Source organism: Triticum aestivum, chromosome 7D (assembly GCF_018294505.1).
Source record: "Triticum aestivum cultivar Chinese Spring chromosome 7D, IWGSC CS RefSeq v2.1, whole genome shotgun sequence".
Taxonomy (NCBI): domain Eukaryota; kingdom Viridiplantae; phylum Streptophyta; class Magnoliopsida; order Poales; family Poaceae; genus Triticum; species Triticum aestivum.
In genome coordinates, this window is record NC_057814.1 from 237,112,813 (window position 1) to 237,133,459 (window position 20,647).

The window sequence follows — 20,647 nt, forward strand, 5'->3', positions numbered from 1 at the left end:
TGGCCTGAACTTGGGCAAAGAACCCGTTTCTCTGATGTGAAGTTTGCTGATGTGTTTTAGCCCTTGGCCGAACAAAAAAGAGGGGTGGATATAATTCTTGGTATCGGCAATCACACGTTGACAAAATCATCGGTGTTTAAGGCATTGTGTGAGTATTCCCGTGGGCGAGCTAGGTCAGTGAGGACATTGCACGTGTTTAATCCAATAATTGTCTGTTGGCTAAAGCATCATGTGGATAATCCAGAACACTCATAACAAGCGAGTGTTGTGTGAAAGTTCTTCAAAAATTAATGGTTGGTTGCTTCTTGAGGTGGTTTCATTCTTTTGTGATTCATCTTTCAGGAGATATTTTACGTTTTCATTTGAAATCGTTGTGTTGTTTATTGGCCGATCCTCTTATGGTTCTATATTGTTTTTGTTGAGTATTTTTGTACTCATCCTTGCGTTTATTTGGTTATCAGGTACTAAAAAGGGACGAAACACATCTTGTACATGGTGTCCATGCTCATCACGTTTGGTTCTGATGCCTCTTTTGTGCAAGCCTTCTAGATGCCGGATGCCCAATTGTTTGGGACTTGCTGGAAGATTGGTGGAGTTTGGTCATTCTCATCTCTCGGAACATTTGGAAGCAACAGAATGCTAGGGTGTTCAACAACACTAGCCCACAACCCAAGAGAAGTGATCTAGCTGAGACAATCTTCAAGGATTTGGAGCTTTGGACTTTGGCTAGAGGGAGCAGGATAGTAGAGTTGCCTGAGTAGTCCCCTTTCCCCCCTTTTTCCATGGAGTTGGTGTGGTGTAATCTTCGACGTTTAGGATATTATCTCTTATAAATTGGCCACTCTTCTTTCTTCTATAAAACTATGGTACGCATTTTGCATGCTCTTGAAAAAAGCAACATGCATGAGAGAGGGAGTAGTAGCACTACATCACTTGAGCGGATAACAGACTGTCATATTATATTTAGAAGATATTCATAATTTTATCTACTAGTTGTAGTCAAAATTCGTTTGCCTAACATGCATCGTTGGTCGCTTTTGTCGATGTAGTTTATTTCTCGAAGAATTACTGGAATTTATTTGATACTATTAAATATACACTATTGTTTCTTGTGCAATATCTTTACTAGTGTGTTATGGAAGTCAATATATAGGTATATAGAAAAGAAACTCTGTCAAAAATTCTAATTATACCAAGATTTGGTTATTTTTAGAGTAGTGTGGTAGCACCGTAAGTTAGAGTTGAAATTCTGAAATCTGGAGTGTTACAGTTGATATCATAACACAAGCTTTAGACCTCGGGTGTAGAACATTAATAACTTGAAATTCAGTAAGCATATTTTAACAAATTAAGCTTCTCCTTTGTTTTGTCTAAACGACAAAAAGAAATTGCCCAAGGTATAATAACTCAAATTTAGACACACTGGTGCATAGTTAGGTGGTTTTGAGTCATGCATTGCTTTCACATTTCGTTATGTTTTATGACTAGTTTATTTCATTGATGTGTTGTAGTCTCTGCATTTCAAAATACTTGTCGTGGTTTTAGTTTAAAGAGTAGTACCTTGCTTTAATGTTTGATTATCTTTTTTTTTGCTCGTTGAAAGTATGGGTCGTCTATATTTGTCTTAATTGTTGATGAAACTATAACATTAGGAACGAAATGAAGAGATGTGAATAAATTGTCGAGGTTGCATTTGTCTAGGCGAGTTGATCGAGATAGGTGCATTTTGACAGCCGTTCATTCCTAACCGTCGGATAATTTCGGAAAAGAAGCCCACCAGGCCCAAGCATCACGCACGAACCCTTCTCTCAGAGCCCGTTCACGGCCGCCGCCACCTAGGTCTGCGCCGCCGTCGCTGGGTGTCGCCGCCGATCAGTCTCCGCCAACGTAGCCAACGCGTGGGACTCTCCCTCCACTGGTTCTTGCTGCGTCGTGTCTGCCTGCATCCGGATCGCGCCACTGTTCCAGCAGGTACTCAATCTCATCTTAGACAATGCGCTGACTTCGATTCAGTTTAGATGGAAAGGCACATCGCTGTACCTATTAGTACTGGAGCTGATTGGAGCCGCTGTTGTTGGGCTGAAGCAAGTAGATGCGTTCATGCCTTTGCAAGAGAACACCTACCAGTTTACCCACTTGGATAAAATAGCATGTAATAGGCCGTCGGTGTGATATCTACTCCCTCCGTTCCTAAATACTTGTCTTTCTAGGCATTTCAACAAGTGACTACATACGGAGCAAACTGAGTGAATCTACACTCTAAAATATGTCTACATACATCCGTATGTGGTAGTCATTTGAAATGTCTAGAAAGACAAATATTTAGGAACGGAGGGAGTAATTGCTACAATCGATTAACCCATTGATGGCTCGCAACTTTGGACCAAGCGATGGTAGCTTTTGGCTACAGAAAAAAAAAAGGATATTGTTTTAGATATTATCATCTGGGACTGTACAAGTAAAATAAATAACTAGAGATCTGTACTGCGCCAGTAACACGTATTAGCAAGCTGATGATCTGTTTTAGTGCATACCTGTCGGAGCAAATCATCAATTTACATGTGACCAGCCAAAGTACCACCAGTGTTTGACTAAGCATGAAATGCACAGTGTTCTATTTTCCACCCTGGTATCCGCAAGAAGAAATCTAACATGTGCAATGGAAAAAAGATGACGATAATGGGGAGGCGCAGGTGCTTCCATGGTACAGTAGTCTAGGCTGCAACTTGCAGGGGGGCGATGGAGTTCCATTGGTGAAGTTGTGACCCAAGTGTTTGGGGTTGCAGAGGTTCTATGTTGGGTGTGTTTGTTGGTCTACCTTTGTGGTCCTGTGGCTCCATAGTTTGGGAGTAGTTCACATGACTGTGCAAGTCTGTGCGGTTTTCGCCTGGTTTTCCGTAAATTAATCAGGCAACTCTCTTCTTCTTAATTAATGTATAAGGCAAAACTTTTGCCTCCTTTTCAAAATAATAATAATTCCACGAGCTGATTATATTCTATTGTAGTATTCCCCCAGTTAACCGCCAAAGCGCTGACGAGTCACAAACTTCGAGATGGTGGCGGCGGCGGCTGCGGGGAAGCGGAAGCGAGATCTCTCCGAGGACGAGGTGTACCTCATCCTCCACAAGTCGGTCCTTCTCCTCAACCTTCGCGCTACTCGCCGCTTCTCCTGGGCCCGCCTTAGGGTTTTAGTGCGCCGCTCAATCTTGCTGCAGGTACTCGCCCGCGACAATCCTGACGGCGCTTCAGGAGGTGGCGCAGCACGCGGAGAGAAGGAGCATCGACTGGAGGGCGCTGGTGGCCAAGACAGCCACGGGGATCACCTCCGCCCGCGAGTACCAGATGCTTTGGCGCTACATCGCCTACCGACATGACTTCATCGAGAACGCCGAGGACATCGGCGCCCAGCCTCTGGTTTGTGCTCTTTCTTTATCCTGCCAAATTTAATTTCGACTAGCTTTAAAATTGTGTATTCTAGCCAGTATCGTCGTTGTTGGAACTGTTTGATCTTGAGAGGTTGGTATATAGAAATTCTGTTTGTTCTACTGTCACCTTATCTTTTCCTAATTGTATTGTGGTACTTCTGTTGCCCTGATTGATGATGACAGGGTGATGAGAGCGACTTGGAATGTGAGATTGAACCCTTTCCTAAGCCGAGCAACGAAGCTGCAGCTGAGGCCTCCCGGTTCGCGAAGGTACCGCATTTTGTTTTTGTCAGAAGCATTTCTGTCTGTATTGTAGGTGATACGGTCATTTACTTATCAGATGCTCCTTTTGGATTTAGGATGCCAAAGGCCTAATTTTCTGTTTCACCCACCTTGCCTTATTTATCTGCGTTAATTAGGAACCCAGAACCCGGATATATGAACTTAAACGCCATCAATGTATTTAGTAATTGCATTTTTTGTATACGATTCTTTGATCAAGCATATCTGGGATTGAGTGCGAGATGTGCACAGAATTTTGTTTGGCATCTGCTTAAGGCCATTGTGTCCTATTGTACCACAAACCAGTATCTAATGTCGTGCTATCTATGCCATATGGTTATTGGCTTGTCCATATAGATCCTTTATTACGATCTTATAGTACCTTAAGTGAGTCACTGCGGGCCCTGAGCAACCCAGCTCAGTGCTGACTGCACTCGTGATGCTTTGACCGCAGCCGCACAGCCAGAATGCTGCCATGGCTGGAGTTTGCCACAAACGGAGCTCCCGTGCTGAGCTGAGCTGCTCAGGACCCGCGGTGACTCACTTTTAGGCTGTGTTTGGTTGCAGGAATCTTGTAAAGATTAGTGGAAATCACGAGGCAATCTGGTTGATTACCGCATTCGGCATAGCCACTTGGAATGTTAGTTAGACTCTAGATTACCATGATACGATTCAAGTTGTTTTGGGGCATTATGATTCCTTTTGAAACAGGTGGCTATCTTGGATTACCCCCTGATCCGGAATCCATCGATACCTCATTTTTCTTCCTAAAAAACTCTAGACTTTCAATATTAGTTCGACTCAAACATAGTGATCGAATTGTAATTATCTTGTGAAGGGTTTTGTGTCCATCCCATTTAGGACCTCACTCATACTGTATATCCATGTCAAGTGTACTAATTAAAACTCATCCGATTAACGGTGTTGAGACAATTCAGTTCATCATGTCTTGCTATTTTACAATGCAACCTTGGCATGAAGTGCAACCAATTCCTTCTCACGTTTGCATTGTTAAATTAAACATAACTGTTTTCTGGAATTGTTCTTGTTAGGAATAAGCAACTTGTATTACCATGAGGCCATAGGCCAATATATATATACATGTACAGGTGTGGAACATATGCAGGAAACCCCTTATAGAACGGGATAAATACAAAGGGGTACATGACCTATATTATAACTCTAACACCCCCCCTCAAACTCATGGTGGAGGAACAACACTGAGTTTGGAGAGATAAAAGCCATGTTGTGCTCTAGTCTGGGCCTTCGTCAGGAAATCCGCCAACTGTAACTCGGAAGGCACATACTGAAGAGCAATAACCTGATCCTGCACAGCAGCGCGCACATAGAAAGCATCAACACCAATATGCTTGGTGAGCTCATGCTTCACGGGATCGCGCGCAATGCTAATAGCACCTGTACTGTCAGATAAGAGCAGAGTCGGTGTAGTGACAGAAACACCAAAATCCTGAAGTAACCACCGTAACCAAGTCACCTCTGCCGTCAAAAGAGCCATAGCTCGCAACTCAGCCTCAGCACTCGAACGGGAAACTGCAATCTGTTTCTTCGTCTTCCAGGCAATGAGAGAACCACCAAGAAAAACACAGTAAGCAGAAAGTGAACGGCGATCAGAAGGATCACTAGCCCACGTAGCATCCGCATAGGCCTGAAGCTGTAAAGAACTGGAGCTAGGAAAGAATAGACGGTGAGAGATCGTGCCCCGAAGATATCGGAGAACACGAAGGAGATGACTATAATCAACCGATGTGGGAGCAGAGACAAACTGACTCAGAATATGAACCGGATAAGAGATGTCCGGACGAGTGACAGCCAGATAGACAAGACTGCCAACGAGATGACGATAACGCGTCGGGTCAGGGAGAGGATCGCCATCAGTAGCACGGAGGTGAACATTGAGCTCCATAGGAGTCTCAACAGTGCGCTCATCAGAAAGAGCAGCACGAGCAAGAAGATCCTGGATATACTTTTCCTGGGATATAAAAAAGCCATCAGAGGTAGAAGAGACTTCAATCCCAAGAAAGTAGCGAAGAGGTCCAAGATCAGACATAAGAAACTGCTCACTAAGACGGGCCTTTACAAAGGCAATATACTCAGGGTCATCCCCAGTAATGACCATATCATCAACATAGAGAAGAAGAAGAGTCCGGCCACGAGGAGAAAGGTGAATAAACAATGCGGGATCATGAGCACTAGCTGAAAAACCAGCAGTAGTGACCACAGAAGCAAAACGCTCAAACCAGGCGCGAGGGGCTTGCTTAAGACCATAGAGAGAGCGACGAAGACGACACACCATGCCATCAGGAACAGAATACCCAGGTGGTGGCTGCATGTACACCTCCTCATGCAGCTCACCATTAAGAAAAGCATTCTTAACATCAAGCTGAGATATAGACCAGTGGCGTGCAGAGGCCACAACAAGAAGTGTACGAATAGTGGTCATATGGGCCACAGGAGCAAAAGTCTCGTCATAATCACGACCATGCTCCTGCTGAAAACCACGAGCCACGAGACGAGCTTTGTGACGCTCAAGAGAACCATCGGAGCGAGTCTTAACCTTGTAGACCCACTTACAAGTGATGGGACGGACTCCGGGAGGAAGAGAAACAAGATCCCAGGTACCAGTGCGTTCAAGAGCAGCAATCTCCTCTGCCATCGCAAACTGCCATTCAGGATGAACAACAGCCTGACGGTAAGAAGTCGGCTCAAGAACAGCAGCACCAGCAGTGGGAAATCCAAAGCGATCAATAGGCGGACGAGGATGAGAACGCAAGCCATAAGTAGGCTGAGAGGAAGAGGACGACTCATCCAGGGAAGCATCCACAGGTCGTGAACGGCGAGTGTAATGCTGAGGAAAAGATGGAACAAGAGAAGGAGGAATCGCCAAGGTAGAATCGGGGGGTGGCGACGAAGAAGTCACCGGAGATGAAGGTGTAGAATCCGGGGACATGCTAGATGAGGAGACCGGGTAAGTTGGTGGCGGCGAATCGACGAGGGGTGGAGAAGCAGAGGAAGTGGAACGAATAGGCACAGGGGCGACGGGGGTGATAGGGGAGTCAGGAAAAGTGAGGAAAGAGATATCCTCCACTAAAAAAGACGAGGAAGATGGGCGTGGGTAGAAAGGACGAGACTCATCAAAAGTCACGTCTCGAGAGATACGCATCCGACGACCGATAGGATCCCAACAACGATAGCCCTTATGCTCATCACTGTAGCCTAAGAAGACGCACTCAACAGACTGAGCGGTCAGTTTGGTGCGTTCGCGAGGGGCAAGAAGAACATAGCAAACACAACCAAACAAACGAAGCATCGAATAATCGGGAGAACGATCAAAAAGACGCTCAAAAGGAAGACCACCCTGCAAAGCAGCAGATGGCTGAAGGTTGATGAGATAGACGGAGGTGGAGATAGCCTCAGCCCAAAAATGAGGCGGAAGAGAGGCTGCGATCATCATAGCACGAGCCGTCTCAAGAAGGTGACGATGCTTGCGCTCAGACACGCCATTCTGAGCATGAGCACCAGGACAAGAGAACTGGGCAAGAGTACCCTGCTCAGCAAGGACACCACGCAACATCTTAGAGATATACTCACCAGCGGAGTCAGCACGAAAAACACGAATGGGTGAAGAAAACTGAGTATGAACCATGGCAGCAAAACGCTTATAAATAGACAACACCTCACTACGTGAAGTCATGAAATAAAGCCATGTGTAACGAGAAAAATCATCGATGAAAATAATATAGTATTTATGACCACCTTTCGAAGCGAAAGGAGCCGGACCCCAGACATCAGAATGGACTAAATCAAAAGGACGCGTAGACACTGACTCACTATGGGAATATGGTAACTGAATCTGCTTGCCAAGACGACAACCCTGACACTCTAAAGAGACATCTCCTAAGACAGACCCCAGAAGACCTCGACGAACTAAAGACGATAACCGAGAACCACACAGATGACCAAGTCGATGATGCCACTGCTTGAAGGAACCAGTAACAGAGGCGACAGCAGCGGAGGGACCGACGATGGTGGTGGCAGCGGAAGGAACATGAAGCCAGTCCAACTCCCAAAGACCCTAAGAATCACGGCGGCGAGGGCCAGCCCCAACCAGAGTGTGCGTGCGACGATCCTGGACAGAACAAGAGTCAACATCAAGGATGACACGACAACCAGAATCAGTAAGTTGACCGGCAGAAAACAGATTCATGGTAAGTCGAGGAACATGAGCAACATCAGGAACAGAATAAGAAGAAGTGGAAAGATGGCCTCTACTAGCAACAGAAAGTGGAGTACCATCAGCAGTGAAGACATGAACAGGAGAATCCAGCGAGGCGAAGAGAGGACAAAACAGAAGAATGAGAAGACATATGAAAAGAAGCTCCAGAGTCCAGAACCCATGGGGATGTACCTGACTGTGTAGAGGGCGGGTGCTCAGTGCGGGAAGCATCAGTCACAGAACCAGCAGTACCCGTCGAGGAAGAACCTGAAGCCGCGAGCAGACGCTTAAGTCTCAGAATATCCTGCTCAGTCAAAGCAATGGCTGAAGCTGGCGAGGGAGATGACGAAGTCCCTGAGGAGGATGATCGCGCCTTGCGCAGGTGTTTCCGCTTTGTGTAGCACTGGGACTCAATATGACCATCATTGTTGCAGTAGTCACAATGTGAACGGGGGCGACCTGAGCCTCCAGAAGGAGTGGGCAAGAGCGGCCGAGCACTCGAGCGAGAATGAGGCGGTGCAGCAGGTGGAGTGGAAGAAGCCCGAGTAGCGAGCACAGAGGGAACCTCCAGCAAACCAGCACCACGTAGGCGAGTCTCCTCAGCACGAATCTCTGAAAGTGCCTCCATGAGAGAAATACGGTCACGAGCAAACAACTGAGCACGCCGGGGCTCAAACTCCTTACGGAGCCGAGACAGGAACTCGTAGACGCGATGTAACTCCAAATCGGCCTGGACAGCCTGGCAGCAGGGGCAAGTACGACAACCAGCACTGCGGAGAGAATCAAGCTGGCGCCAGATAGCAGAACTCTGTGCATAAAAGTCATCAACAGTAGAGTCACCCTGCTGAAGAGCATGCTCCTGACGAACCACAGAAATATATAAGGCATCACCAGAGGGCTCATAGCGCTGACGAAGACAGGTCCACATCTGGAAGACAGTAGGAAGACCCAGAAACTTAGAAGCAAACTGAGGCAGAACTCTAGCAGTGAGAACAGTTGCAGCACGAGCATCATCATCAAGCCACTGGGTGTAAACAGACAAAGCACCATGATACGTCTGAAGAGCCTCCTCATAAGCCAAAAACCTCTCATCATAGGCACGATCAGCAGCCTCATCAGCAATCTTGGCCGCATCCTTGGCGGCCTGATTAGCATCCGTAGGAAGAACCAGTGGAGTCGGCGGAGTAGGGGCCACCGGAGGAACCGGACATGGCGGACAGCAGACCTCGCCAGAAAGAACTCCCCAGAGACGGATGCCACGCATGTGAATGCGCATGAAGCCAGCGAACTCGGTGTAGTTAGTACCATCGAAGATCACCGGATAGCGAGGGACAGCAACATAGCCCGATGCAGCAGACATTTTTTTTTTTTTGGAGAGACCCGAAATCAGCAGAATCCGAGACGACAGGCGGAAGACCACGAGCAGACGGGAGCGAACGGCGCCGCGGGGAGTGAAGCTGGGGCGCACGGGTAGCAGCACCAGCGCCTGAGAGCAGGAGGCGCGGCTGCGAACCTGGCGGGACTGGCGAACGCGAGCCGGGCCTGGCGAACGCGAGCCGGGCGACCGCGAGCCTGCGGGAGGAGCGGACGACGGGAACGGCGCCTGAGCAGGAACGGCGCCTGGGCGGGAGCGGCGTCCTGGCGGGAGCGGCGCGGGGCGGGAAGGAACGGCACCTGGCGACCACGAGCCTGCGGGAGGAGCGGACGAAGGGAACGGCGCCGGGCAGGAGCGGCGCCTGGGCGGGAGAAGAAGTGGTGCTGGGCGGGAAGGAACGGCGCCTGGCGAAGAGAAGACGCGGCGGCGGCGAGATGGGATCGGAGCACGAGTTGCGCGTGCGAAAAAGAGACCTAAAGCTCTAATACCATGTTAGGAATAAGCAACTTGTATTACCATGAGGCCATAGGCCAATATATATATACATGTACAGGTGTGGAACATATGCAGGAAACCCCTTATAGAACGGGATAAATACAAAGGGGTACATGACCTATATTATAACTCTAACAGTTCTTTCTTGTTGAACACTAGCTCCAGTTTTCGTTGAAGATTGATAATAGTCCTATTACACTAATTTGGGTTTTATTCTGTATAAGTTAGTAAGATACAGATTCTTTCACAGCGTGTCTTTATTTACGCTAAAAGCAGTCACATCAGTAGTGAAAGAACAGCCTCCTAGCCGAATAAAAAGTTTCTAAAGTCAAACCTAGCGGCCTTACATTGATAAGTAGTCCAGTCTAAGAAGTGTTTTGTTAATAAAAATACTAGCCCCAAAAGCAGTCAATCTGAAAGTCTTTGTCATAAAGGGGCATGAAGAAATAAAACAACAACAGGTCTTTGCAATACATCAGTATTAATCTACAAAATATAATCTCATGAACAGGTTATTGCAATCAATGACCCAAACAACTCAATCTTGAATTCATTGAAAACTTTAACGGTAATGCCATATTCCTAATTATCTCATTACCACGCTAATATTCCTAGTAATTTTCACATTCCTTTCAATCTGGTTTCCTTAGAACCAAATGCTCCCTTAAGGTGCTATAGGGACCGGAATGTGCACTTCAATAGAATTAGGACTAACTTGACACCCCCTCAATACTTTTAGGGCTGCAGACGCAGTTTGCTCTTCAGTGAGCGCCTAACGAAGGCTGATTGATTGTTGGCTCTGCTCAAAAGCTTGATTGATGCCTCGTTATCAAATGGGAGATGAAGCATGGTGTTTCACTAGAAATCATAGGATAGTGAACAGTTTTGGCTGTAAGATAAGTATATGTATTTGCCAATGAAGATAGTGTTCGTATGTTTCATCTAAGTTTCTTGTTCTATTAGAGAGTGTAAGGGTCCATTTTATTTGATTTATAAGATGGACTTCCTATAATGCCTCACAGGGTCAGAGCTCACCCTCTCAAGTTTCACAAACTTAAAGTAGTGTGTACAGAAAACTGATTGATCTACTAATTCTGCAACTGCAACTATGAGTCTATGAGTCAGTAATCTCTACCTTTATACGCAGAAAGACAAAAGAATAAAGGGCCATTATGTTCGCCCCCTCCAGTTACAAAAGGGTGGCTATCATGTTTGCCCCCTCTAGTGACGAAAGAGTAGCAGTACATGATATGTGCAGTCAAACCTTCTAATCTTTGGCAGTGAAGATCTTTTTGAATATTAAATTAGACAGATGAAAATAACAATGAAAGATTCTTTCTCAGAAAATGCTTTTAGTTATGAGTGTATTTGATTCTTATTGCAATTGAAAACAAGTATACTCACAGTTCTACTCAGGGACCATGTCTACACCCAAATGTCTTCTATTGCTGGGCAGATTAGTTATAAAAAATTGCAAGGATTTGTCAGTATAACAGTTCTTATGACAGCTTCCATTTCAGTTAGTAACAACGTAAACGAGTCATCATTTATGAAAATGCAAATCTTTGTTTCGTTAGCAATTTTGTATTGATTACCAACTATGTTGAATGCCATGCAATATTTGCTCTGTTGCATATTTTCACTACAATTTCTTCATATCTTAGGTATGCACAATGGTACTTATAATCCTATCATTTAAATTGCAGATCTTAATCTATGGACCTTCACGTGAGCAAGGTTCTAGTCATTGTGTTAACTCAGAAGTTCCTCTGCTAAACACTCCAAATGAGAAGATACCGCGTGTTCCATCTGACAAACAGCTTGCTCAGAGCCATCGTCTAACAAATGGTACAGGTCCAGTTTCCAACTCAAAACAGGCATCCCATACAGGGTTATCTCCTGATCCTTTTGATGGGAATGGACCTCATAAAAAGACAAAGAAGCCTAAAGCATGGTCCAACAAGGAGGATGCAGACTTAATGGATGGTGTACATAAGTGTGGTGAAGGAAATTGGCTGAACATTCTGCGTAAATATAACTTCGATAGCACAAGAACTTATGTTCAATTGTCTCAGGTAACTAACTCTATGGTCATCTTGTAAATTGCATACTAGCATCTATTATTGTGCGGCAGTTCATCTTTGTTTACATCCATTTGGTTTTCCTTAGTCTTCCCGAATTATAATAAATTTGTAGCATGCCTTTGTAAATATGCCAAGGTAAGTAGGCAAATGCATGTGCTTCTTGTTGCAATAGTTATGTTGCTTTGCTTGTGATCTATGCCTAGAAAAAGTTCCATCTCAATCCTACTTGGCCTGTTTGTTTAGTTCTCATTCGCATATAACTGTTGTGTGCTATAATGATTAGCATGATGGGACATCCATGTGTCTCCATGTACATATTTGTCTGTAGAGTAATTAGGTAATGTGTATTGTTGTTTTCAGAGATGGGCAGTCATTTGCAGGCGTCAAGGAACAACCAAGCTTGCTAAAGTTAAATCAGTCACCACGGAGTTCGATATAAAAGCTACTCAAAAGGCATTCTCTATGGCTCTTGATATGCCTATGGGGAAGCCTGGTGGATTCTCTACATTAAGATTAGGTACTAATAAAATTCTTATACATTGTCAGTACAGCTCTCATTTAGAATAATGCTTATTTACTGAAGTATCAACAAGCCAAACATTGTTCTATAGCTTCGTTGTATACCTGAGATGTAAATCCATTCTGGCATCTTTGTTGTGCCTTGTGCTAGCCTTTTGGTGCTCATTCTAGCCTTTTCATGTAGGAGCTTCACAACAAAGCGCTCAACATCCTGCTCCAGTATTCGTTGCTGCGGCACCCGAGTTAAAATGTGCAACATCCTCTTCATCACTCCCGTTGCCAGTACCAGTGTCAGCACAAGGGCAGATTCCACTTCCTCGGGTGCAACCAGCTCCTGCTCAAGCTGCAGCCTCAAAAGTGTCAAATACTTCAAACAAGTCACAAAATAGCTCTAAGAAGCAAAATGCACAAGCAAATCCTACAAATGCTCCTTCCTCGATACAAGCTGCAGCTATTGCTGCTGGTGGACGAATCGCCCCAGCAAGCATCGCCACCAATTTATTGAAAGCTGCACAATCCTCGCAAGCTGTGCACATAACCCCGAAAGCTAAGCACATAAGACCTCGAGGAAAAGGATCTTCAAAAACTTCTACAAGCTCTAAAGCATCCACTATGGCTGGTGAGCCTGGAACACAGCCTGGTAGTGCTGAACACCCAGAACTTCCAAACTGTAGTGCCCCTACACCATCTCCTCCGGTTTTGATAACACAGTCAATTGAGCAAGTTAATGTTGTGTCAGAAGTTGCAGGAGTTAACCCCCCTGAACAATCTGCTAGTGCACATTTGTTGGAACCTGATAGAGCATTGAGCACCACACCAGTGTCTGGCCCATGCGACAATATGGAGATGGACGACGACTCTACATTTTGTGCAGTCACGATGGAGGACTTGTTTCCTGAAGACGTGAAGCAGCCGGAGATGGTGAAGCAGCCAGAGATAGTGAAGCAGCATGAGATGATAGACCCCAAAGGTGAGGAGAGCATAGATCCCAAGGATGCCGACATGCTGGAGTTCGATCGCTTTGTTGCCCAAGGATGCTTGACTACAGATTGTTTGGATAAGAGCAAAGGTGTCAAAATTGCTCCTGGAGCTCAAGGTGCTATTCCCAGCCAGAAGAAACAACCGAAACAGCAACCCACAGTTGTGAAAAGCATCCCTGCGTCTGCTAGAGCACCAGCAACCGTGAAGAAGACCAAAACTCTAGCTTCACATGGGGCGACCTTTCCATCAACAGTCACCTCTAGTGGCCTTGTTGGCACAGGCAATGCTGGTGTGCTGAGTAAAGCAATATATCGGAAGTCACCTGGCCCAGGCACCACAGGCAAACAAAATAGGTGCCAAGAAATTATGGCCCAGAAGCAGCATGCTATGAGCTCAAATAGTAGTGCAATGGCCAGGAATGCAGCTCCTGGCGTCGGAACACCAGCCAGGAATGCGGCTCCGGGGGTTGGAACACCAGCCAGGAATGCGGCTCCGGGCGTTGGAATACCAGCCAAGAATATGTCTCCCGGTGCCGGAACACCAGTTAGGAATGCGGTTCCAGCCACCGGAACACTAGCTAAAAATATGGCTCCTGCCACCGGAGCACCAGCCAGGAATGCGGCTCCTGGCACTGGAATAACACCAGCCAGGAACTTGCTTACTGGCACTGGAACACCACCAGCCAGGAACTCGCTTACCGGCACTGCAACACCACCAGTCAGGACTGCGGCTCCTGGCACTGCAACACCACCAGTCAGGAACCCGGCTCCCAGTGCTGGAACTCCACCAGGCAGGAACTCGCTTACCGGCACCGGAACACCAGCCAGTCGCCAATATACCCCAGTGGTGAATGGGGCTAGCAAGGGGAATCCACCTGCCAGCCAATAGCCAGGCGAACATGGTAAATGCTGTAATAATGCTCCTAGGGACAATGTGAATAGTGTCTCGCACTCGTAAACATCATTATCGCTTCTCTCCCCCTGTGATTACTCCATTCTTTTCTGAACCAAGTTCCTGAGGAATACATTAGATTTGATTGATGTTATCTTTAGAGTACCACTAGTAGTTAGCAGAACTAAATTGTTAGGGGTATTAAGAGCCTCAGTTTGCAATCACAGTTGCCCCTTTTTTAGGATCTGATCTGACTTGTCGTTGTATCAGTGTGGACAGTGGGGATTGACAATGGCACCTCAAGATGTTCGTTCCCTCTGCATATGCTGCCTCTGAAACTGGAGTTGTTTTGACGTGAGGAGATTTCCTCCAGTGCATGAACTGATTGTTGGATTAGCTGTTATTGGTAACAGAAGATGTGTGTATCAGGCTGCAAGCGGGGTGGGTGGCGGTTGCCCGCCACAGGCCAAAGCGGGCGCCAGCACAAGGTGCGGGCATTCGCGGGTTGCCGCCACACTCCACCAGGATTAGTGCGGGAGCCCGCCACACACCCGCAAATTGGTGTCCATAGCTCAGACGTCAGAGTACAGAGGAGCCCCCAGCGTGTACTAGAGCACTAGCGCTTATAATTAACGAAAATGAGATGTCTATGTGATTACCCACGTGACTGGTCTTGCATCGAGGTATAGCAGGTCATTGCTAATATAAATTCAGATCATGTTACTATGTCATCGGCACGTGCTTGCTAATATAAATTCAGATCATGGTACTATTTCATCGACACACATTATATGGGGTGAGGAGGTTTTGGTTGCAATTGTGATGCACATCTATGTTTGTTCATAAGAACTGATAGGCACAAGATGGAACTTTGCTTTTATTTTTCTTATGTCAGCAGTTCTGAACATATGTGGAGTTCTTTTGGGTCTTCTTTTAATCATAATTTAGAGACGAGAAATCTTTAGTAGTCAAGTGAAGTATTAGTTTTCGTACGTGTGAGGCCATATTGAATCTATGTATATTTTGTTGCCTAACAGTGTGTGATGCTCTTCTTGAAACCTTAGTTTGCTGAATCTTTCTAGAATGTCTCCATACCTGTTCATGTTTATTATGTGCGGTATATATGTTCTAAGGTAATATTATTGGAACTCTTCTTAGTTTCCAGAATAGATATGCAGTTATGCACTTGTAGGTATTGTACATTTTGTCACAAAAATGGGGCATTATTATTTTTGGTTAAGATGTGTTGCAGGTGGTTCATCATCCTTCAACGATTTTGGAGTACCCTGGAAGTTGCTAAATTAGTCATGTCTTGCATTTTAGGAAGTGATATTCCAAAAGGTCGAAGCAAAACCAACTTATTTTGAATTATTATTAGTTCTCAAACTTAAGTGTTTCTCTTGCTTATGATGATTGTATGTTTGTAACTAAACTATAGGCATGCACAAAAGATCAATGCTATGCTACCTTAGGACGATTGTATTGTTCAGTCTGGAGCAAAGAAAATTCTTTGTATTATCATTTATCAACTATGCTACCTAGCACATGTACCACTGGTTTAGGGAAAAGAACAGTAATTTAGATAACTAATTTCGAAGACACAGCTATTTTTATGAGACTAGAGCCTGGTCCCTGGAGAGGCATGTGCTATCTTCACCGATTACACTGTAATCTGTAACTGTAGCGACCTGGGCAATTGTGTTTTATCGCACGATCTCTTTCTACTGCAATGGATCTCCTGGATGTATAATTTTTTTTCCTCGAATGTCGTTCGTACTATATACTCCCTCTATTTCAGAATATAAGGTGTATTGGTTTTCGTGCAAGCCAACCTAAAAGAATAATATATGAAACTATTTTTCATGATGGATCAAATGATATAAATTTCATATTATGGATATTGATATATTTTACTAAAAACTTGGTCAAATATGCCCTTGTTTGATTTTTGGAAAAACAAACACACCTTACATAAAGAAACGGACGGAGTATTAGAGAAGAGGATGGAAAAAAACCTCACGTTGGCTAGTACATTTTAGGTCATGTACATCACCGTGGTGTTGTCCCAGCGCCTCCAATTAGACTCACAAGGTGAGGCCACCACTAGTGTAGAAAAGTCTAGCGTGGCAAAAACGGCTTTGCTGGTGTGGACACTCAACGCTATTAATATGACGCCATTGTTAAAAAATAGTGGTAGCGTTGGACCCCATGTCAACAGTATTGTACGTGTTGATGACGTGCCACGTAGACAACGCCACCACTATAATCACTCACCTAGCGACGTGTACTATACTTTGCACGCCACAAACGTTTCGTGCAGCCAATTTTTTTTCCTCACCAATCATTATATCTTTTGGTCTGACCAACGCTATCACCTTGTTCACATAATTGTGGATTTCCATCCTCGTGGAAACCTCGATGAGTTGTTGTTGAACCTATCGGTAACATCCTGATCTTCTCCATGATACGTATTGGACATTAAGCTAGTGTTGGGAAACTTGTGTTAGCACTATCTTCGTGCCAGCTCATGAAGTAGATGTTTTGATGTAAGAAGTGACTTCCTCCAACTTCATGTGCATTCGATGCAAGTTGTCGCCGTGAATTCGAGAAAGTTGTTTTGTTTCATTTGGAATCATCCCAAGTCGTCATGCACGTGCGAAGTATGCTATGGTCTAATAAATTTGCAACCTCCATTCCATATGTATTCTCTATCACACCAAGCCACTGATTGATTTGCTCAAGGATAATAAGTTCTAAGTTCTAATCCTGAAGGTACCATATGGATTTGTCCAAGATTCCGTTATCCTCAATGGTGGTTCCCAACCGGAACTCACTAGTGTTTGTTGCAAGACTTCTATGTGGGCATGATTGTCCTGGACATTCTATTCACATGTATCTTGCAAGCTAGCTCATGTTTTGGAGCTTGTTACCGTAGTTCATTACCCGAGGATCTCGCAAAATCGTCTCGTCGATTTGTGTTGCAGACTTTTTTTCAGACATGCTGAGCCTGAAATATCCTGTTACCAACCAGATCTGAATCTTTGGCAGATATGATGGTTAGAACTTTTCCAAGATCTGTAATCTAGGTTCTGGCAAGGTTGATGTTTTGGCCGACGCACCTAGTTGGTAGATCTATTATTGTGGTATCTTGATTAAGCAATATTGCTGCCCTTTCGATGATGTGTGAGTAGTTACCACAGATCTATGTGTCCATAGCTAGTAGCTAGATGGCTTATTCTCTCTCTTTGATATTCAATACAATGTTCTCCTCGATGTTCTTGGAGATCTATTCGATATAATCTTCTTTTGCAGTGTGTTTGTTGGGATCCGATGAATTGTGGGTTTATGATCAGATTATTCATGAATATTATTAGAGTTTTCTCTGAACTCTTTTATGCATGATTGTTATAGCTTTTTATTTCTCTCTGATCTATCCGTTTGGTTTGGCCAACTAGATTGATTTATCTTGCAATGGGAGAGGTGCTTTGTAATGGCTTCAATCTTGCGGTGATATATATATATCCCAGTGACAAAGTAGGAGACAAGACACGTTATTTGTATTGTTGCCATTAAGGGGAAAACGATGGGGTTTATTCATATTGGTTGGATTTACTTTGTCTACATCATGTCATCCAGCTTAAAGCGTTACTCCGTTCTTTATGAACTTAATACTCTAGATGCATGCTAGATAGCGGTCGATGTGTGGAGTAATAGTAGTAGATGCAGGCAGGAGTCAGTCTACTTGTCTCGGACGTGATGCCTATATACATGATCATTGCCTTGAATATCGTCATAACTATGTGCTTTCTATTAATTGCCCAACAGTAATTTATTTACCCACCATATGCTTTTTGTTCGAGAGAGAAGACTAGTGAAAACTATGGCCCCCAGGTCTACCTTTACCATATATTAAAATCCAAAAATATCTTGCTGCAATTTATTTGCCCTTCTTTTATTTTGTGTTTTTGTTTATCTATATACCATTATCATATTTGATCTTTGCAAATAACCGCCGAGGGGTTTGACAACCCCTTGATCGCGTTGGGTGCAAGTATTTATTCTTTTGTGTGTAGGTGTTGTTCATGAGGTTTCACGTGGTTCTCCTACAGGATTGATAATCTTGGTTCTTAACTTAGGGAAATACTTATCTCTACTGTACTGTATCATCCTCTACTCTTCGAGGAAATCCCAGCACAGCTCAAAAGTAGCACTGCAGCACAAGAGCAAAATAAGGGCCAAAGAAGAAAATAATTTTTCAGAGACGAAAAAATTCTAGAAAAAATATATTAATTATTTTCAGCTCGGAAGAGAGCCCGGGGTGAAGGAAATATGCCCTAGAGGCAATAATAAAGTTGTTATTTTATATTTCCTTATATCATGCTAAATGTTTATTATTCATGCTAGAATTGTATTAACCGGAAACTTGAAACATGTGTGGATACATAGACAAAACACCTTGTCCCTAGTAAGCTCTACTAGACTAGCTCGTTAATCAAAAATGGTTAAGTTTCCTAACCATGGACATGTGATGTCATTTGATGAACGAGATCACATCATTATGAGAATGATGTGATGGACAAGACCCATCCGTTAGCTTAGCATATTGATCGTTCAGTTTTATTGCTATTGCTTTCTTCATCTCAAATACATATTCCTTCGACTATGAGATTATGCAACTCCCAGGTACCGGAGGAATACCTTGTGTGATATCAAACGTCACAACGTAACTGGGTGATTATAAAGATGCTCTACAGGTATCTCCGAAGGTGTTTGTTGGGTTGGCATAGATTGAGATTAGGATTTGTCACTCCGAGTATCGGAGAGGTATCTTTGGGCCCTCTCGGTAATGCACATCATAAGAAGCCTTGCAAGCAATGTAAAAAATGAGTTAGTTGCGGGAAGATATATTACGGAACGAGTAAAGAGACTTGCCGGTAATGAGATTGAACTAGGTATGAAGATACCGACGATCGAATCTCGGGCAAGTAACATACCGATGACAAAGGGAATAACGTATGTTGTCATTACGGTACGACCGATAAAGATGTTCGTAGAATATGTGAGAACCAATATGAGCATCTAGGTTCCGCTGTTGGTTATTGACCGGAGAGGTGTCTCGGTCATGTCTACATAGTTCTCGAACCTGTAGGGTCTGCACGCTTAACGTTCGATGACGATTTTGTATTATATGAGTTATGTGATTTGGTAACCGAATGTTGTTCGGAGTCCTGGATGAGATCACGGACACGACGAGGAGTCTCTAAACGGTCGAGAGGTAAAGATTCATATATAGGACGATGATATTCGGACACCGAAAGTGTTCTGGGGGTACCGGGTACATATCGGGTCACCAGAAGGGGTTCCGGGCACCCCCCCAGCAACTATACGGGCCTAATGGGACAAGAGGGGGACAGACCAGCCCCTAAGGGGCTGGTGCGCCCCCATATAGGCCGAAATAGGAGGAGAAGGAAAGAGGGGAAGGGGGAAGGAAAGGGGAGGATTCGGCCTCCCCCTTCCTTCCCTCCCCCCTCTCTTTCCTTTCCCCTCCGATGAATAAGGAAGGGGGGGGGGCGAATTGGGGAGGAACCCCAAGTAGGATTCGGCCTACTTGGGGCGCCCCCCTTGGCTGCTCCCTCTCCCTCCCACCTATATATATGAGGGGGGAGGCGCCTAGAACACAGAACAACATATGTTAGCCGCGTGCGGCGCCTCCCTCCACAGATTACACCCTCGGTCATATCTCCGTAGTGCTTAGGCGAAGCTATGTGCGGATCACTTCACCATCACCGTCACCACGCCGTCGTGCTAACGGAACTCATCTCCCTTGACACTTTGTTGGATCAAGAGTTCGAGGGACGTCATCGAGTTGAACGTGTGTAGAACTCGGAGGTGCCGTACGTTCGGTGCTTGATTGGTCGGAATGAGAAGAAGTTCGACTACATCAACTGCGTTGTAAAACGCTTCCGCTTTCGGTCTACGAGGGTACGTAGACACACTCTCCCCCTCTCATTGCTATGCATCTCCTAGATAGATCTTGCGTGGGCGTAGATTTTTTTTGAAATTGCATTCTACGTTTCCCTACAGTGGCATTAGAGCCAGGTCTATGCGTAGATGATATGCACGAGTAGAACACAAAGAATTGTGGGCGGTGATCGTCATTGCTTACCACCAATGTCTTATTTTGATTCGTCGATATTGTTGGATGAAGCGGCCCAGACCAACCTTACATGACCATGTTCATGAGACCGGTTCCACCGACAGACATGCAACTAGTCTTGCATAAAGGTGGTTGGCGGGTGTCTGTTTCTCCAACTTTCGTTGAATCGAATTTGACTGCGCCGGTCCTTGTTGAAGGTTAAAA

The 20,647-nt window shown here is 44.9% G+C and overlaps 1 protein-coding gene across 2 annotated transcripts; it reads left to right on the plus strand.

The window, feature by feature from the left end:
- The first annotated feature begins 1,701 nt into the window (after window positions 1–1,701).
- On the plus strand, window positions 1,702–15,804 carry LOC123164842 (nascent polypeptide-associated complex subunit alpha, muscle-specific form). Of its 2 annotated transcripts, none has more exons than XM_044582434.1 (8): window positions 1,702–1,971; window positions 3,006–3,127; window positions 3,216–3,414; window positions 3,609–3,695; window positions 11,518–11,886; window positions 12,256–12,412; window positions 12,599–14,296; window positions 14,557–15,804. In XM_044582434.1, exons 2-7 carry the CDS (start codon window positions 3,054–3,056, stop codon window positions 14,281–14,283), a joined length of 2,571 nt encoding a protein of 856 aa, XP_044438369.1. In that variant the 5' UTR covers window positions 1,702–1,971; window positions 3,006–3,053; the 3' UTR covers window positions 14,284–14,296; window positions 14,557–15,804. The 2 variants fall into 2 exon arrangements, with proteins under 2 accessions (XP_044438369.1, XP_044438370.1); XM_044582435.1 differs by having other exon boundaries at window positions 1,754–1,971; window positions 3,017–3,127.
- Window positions 15,805–20,647: the final 4,843 nt, after the last annotated feature.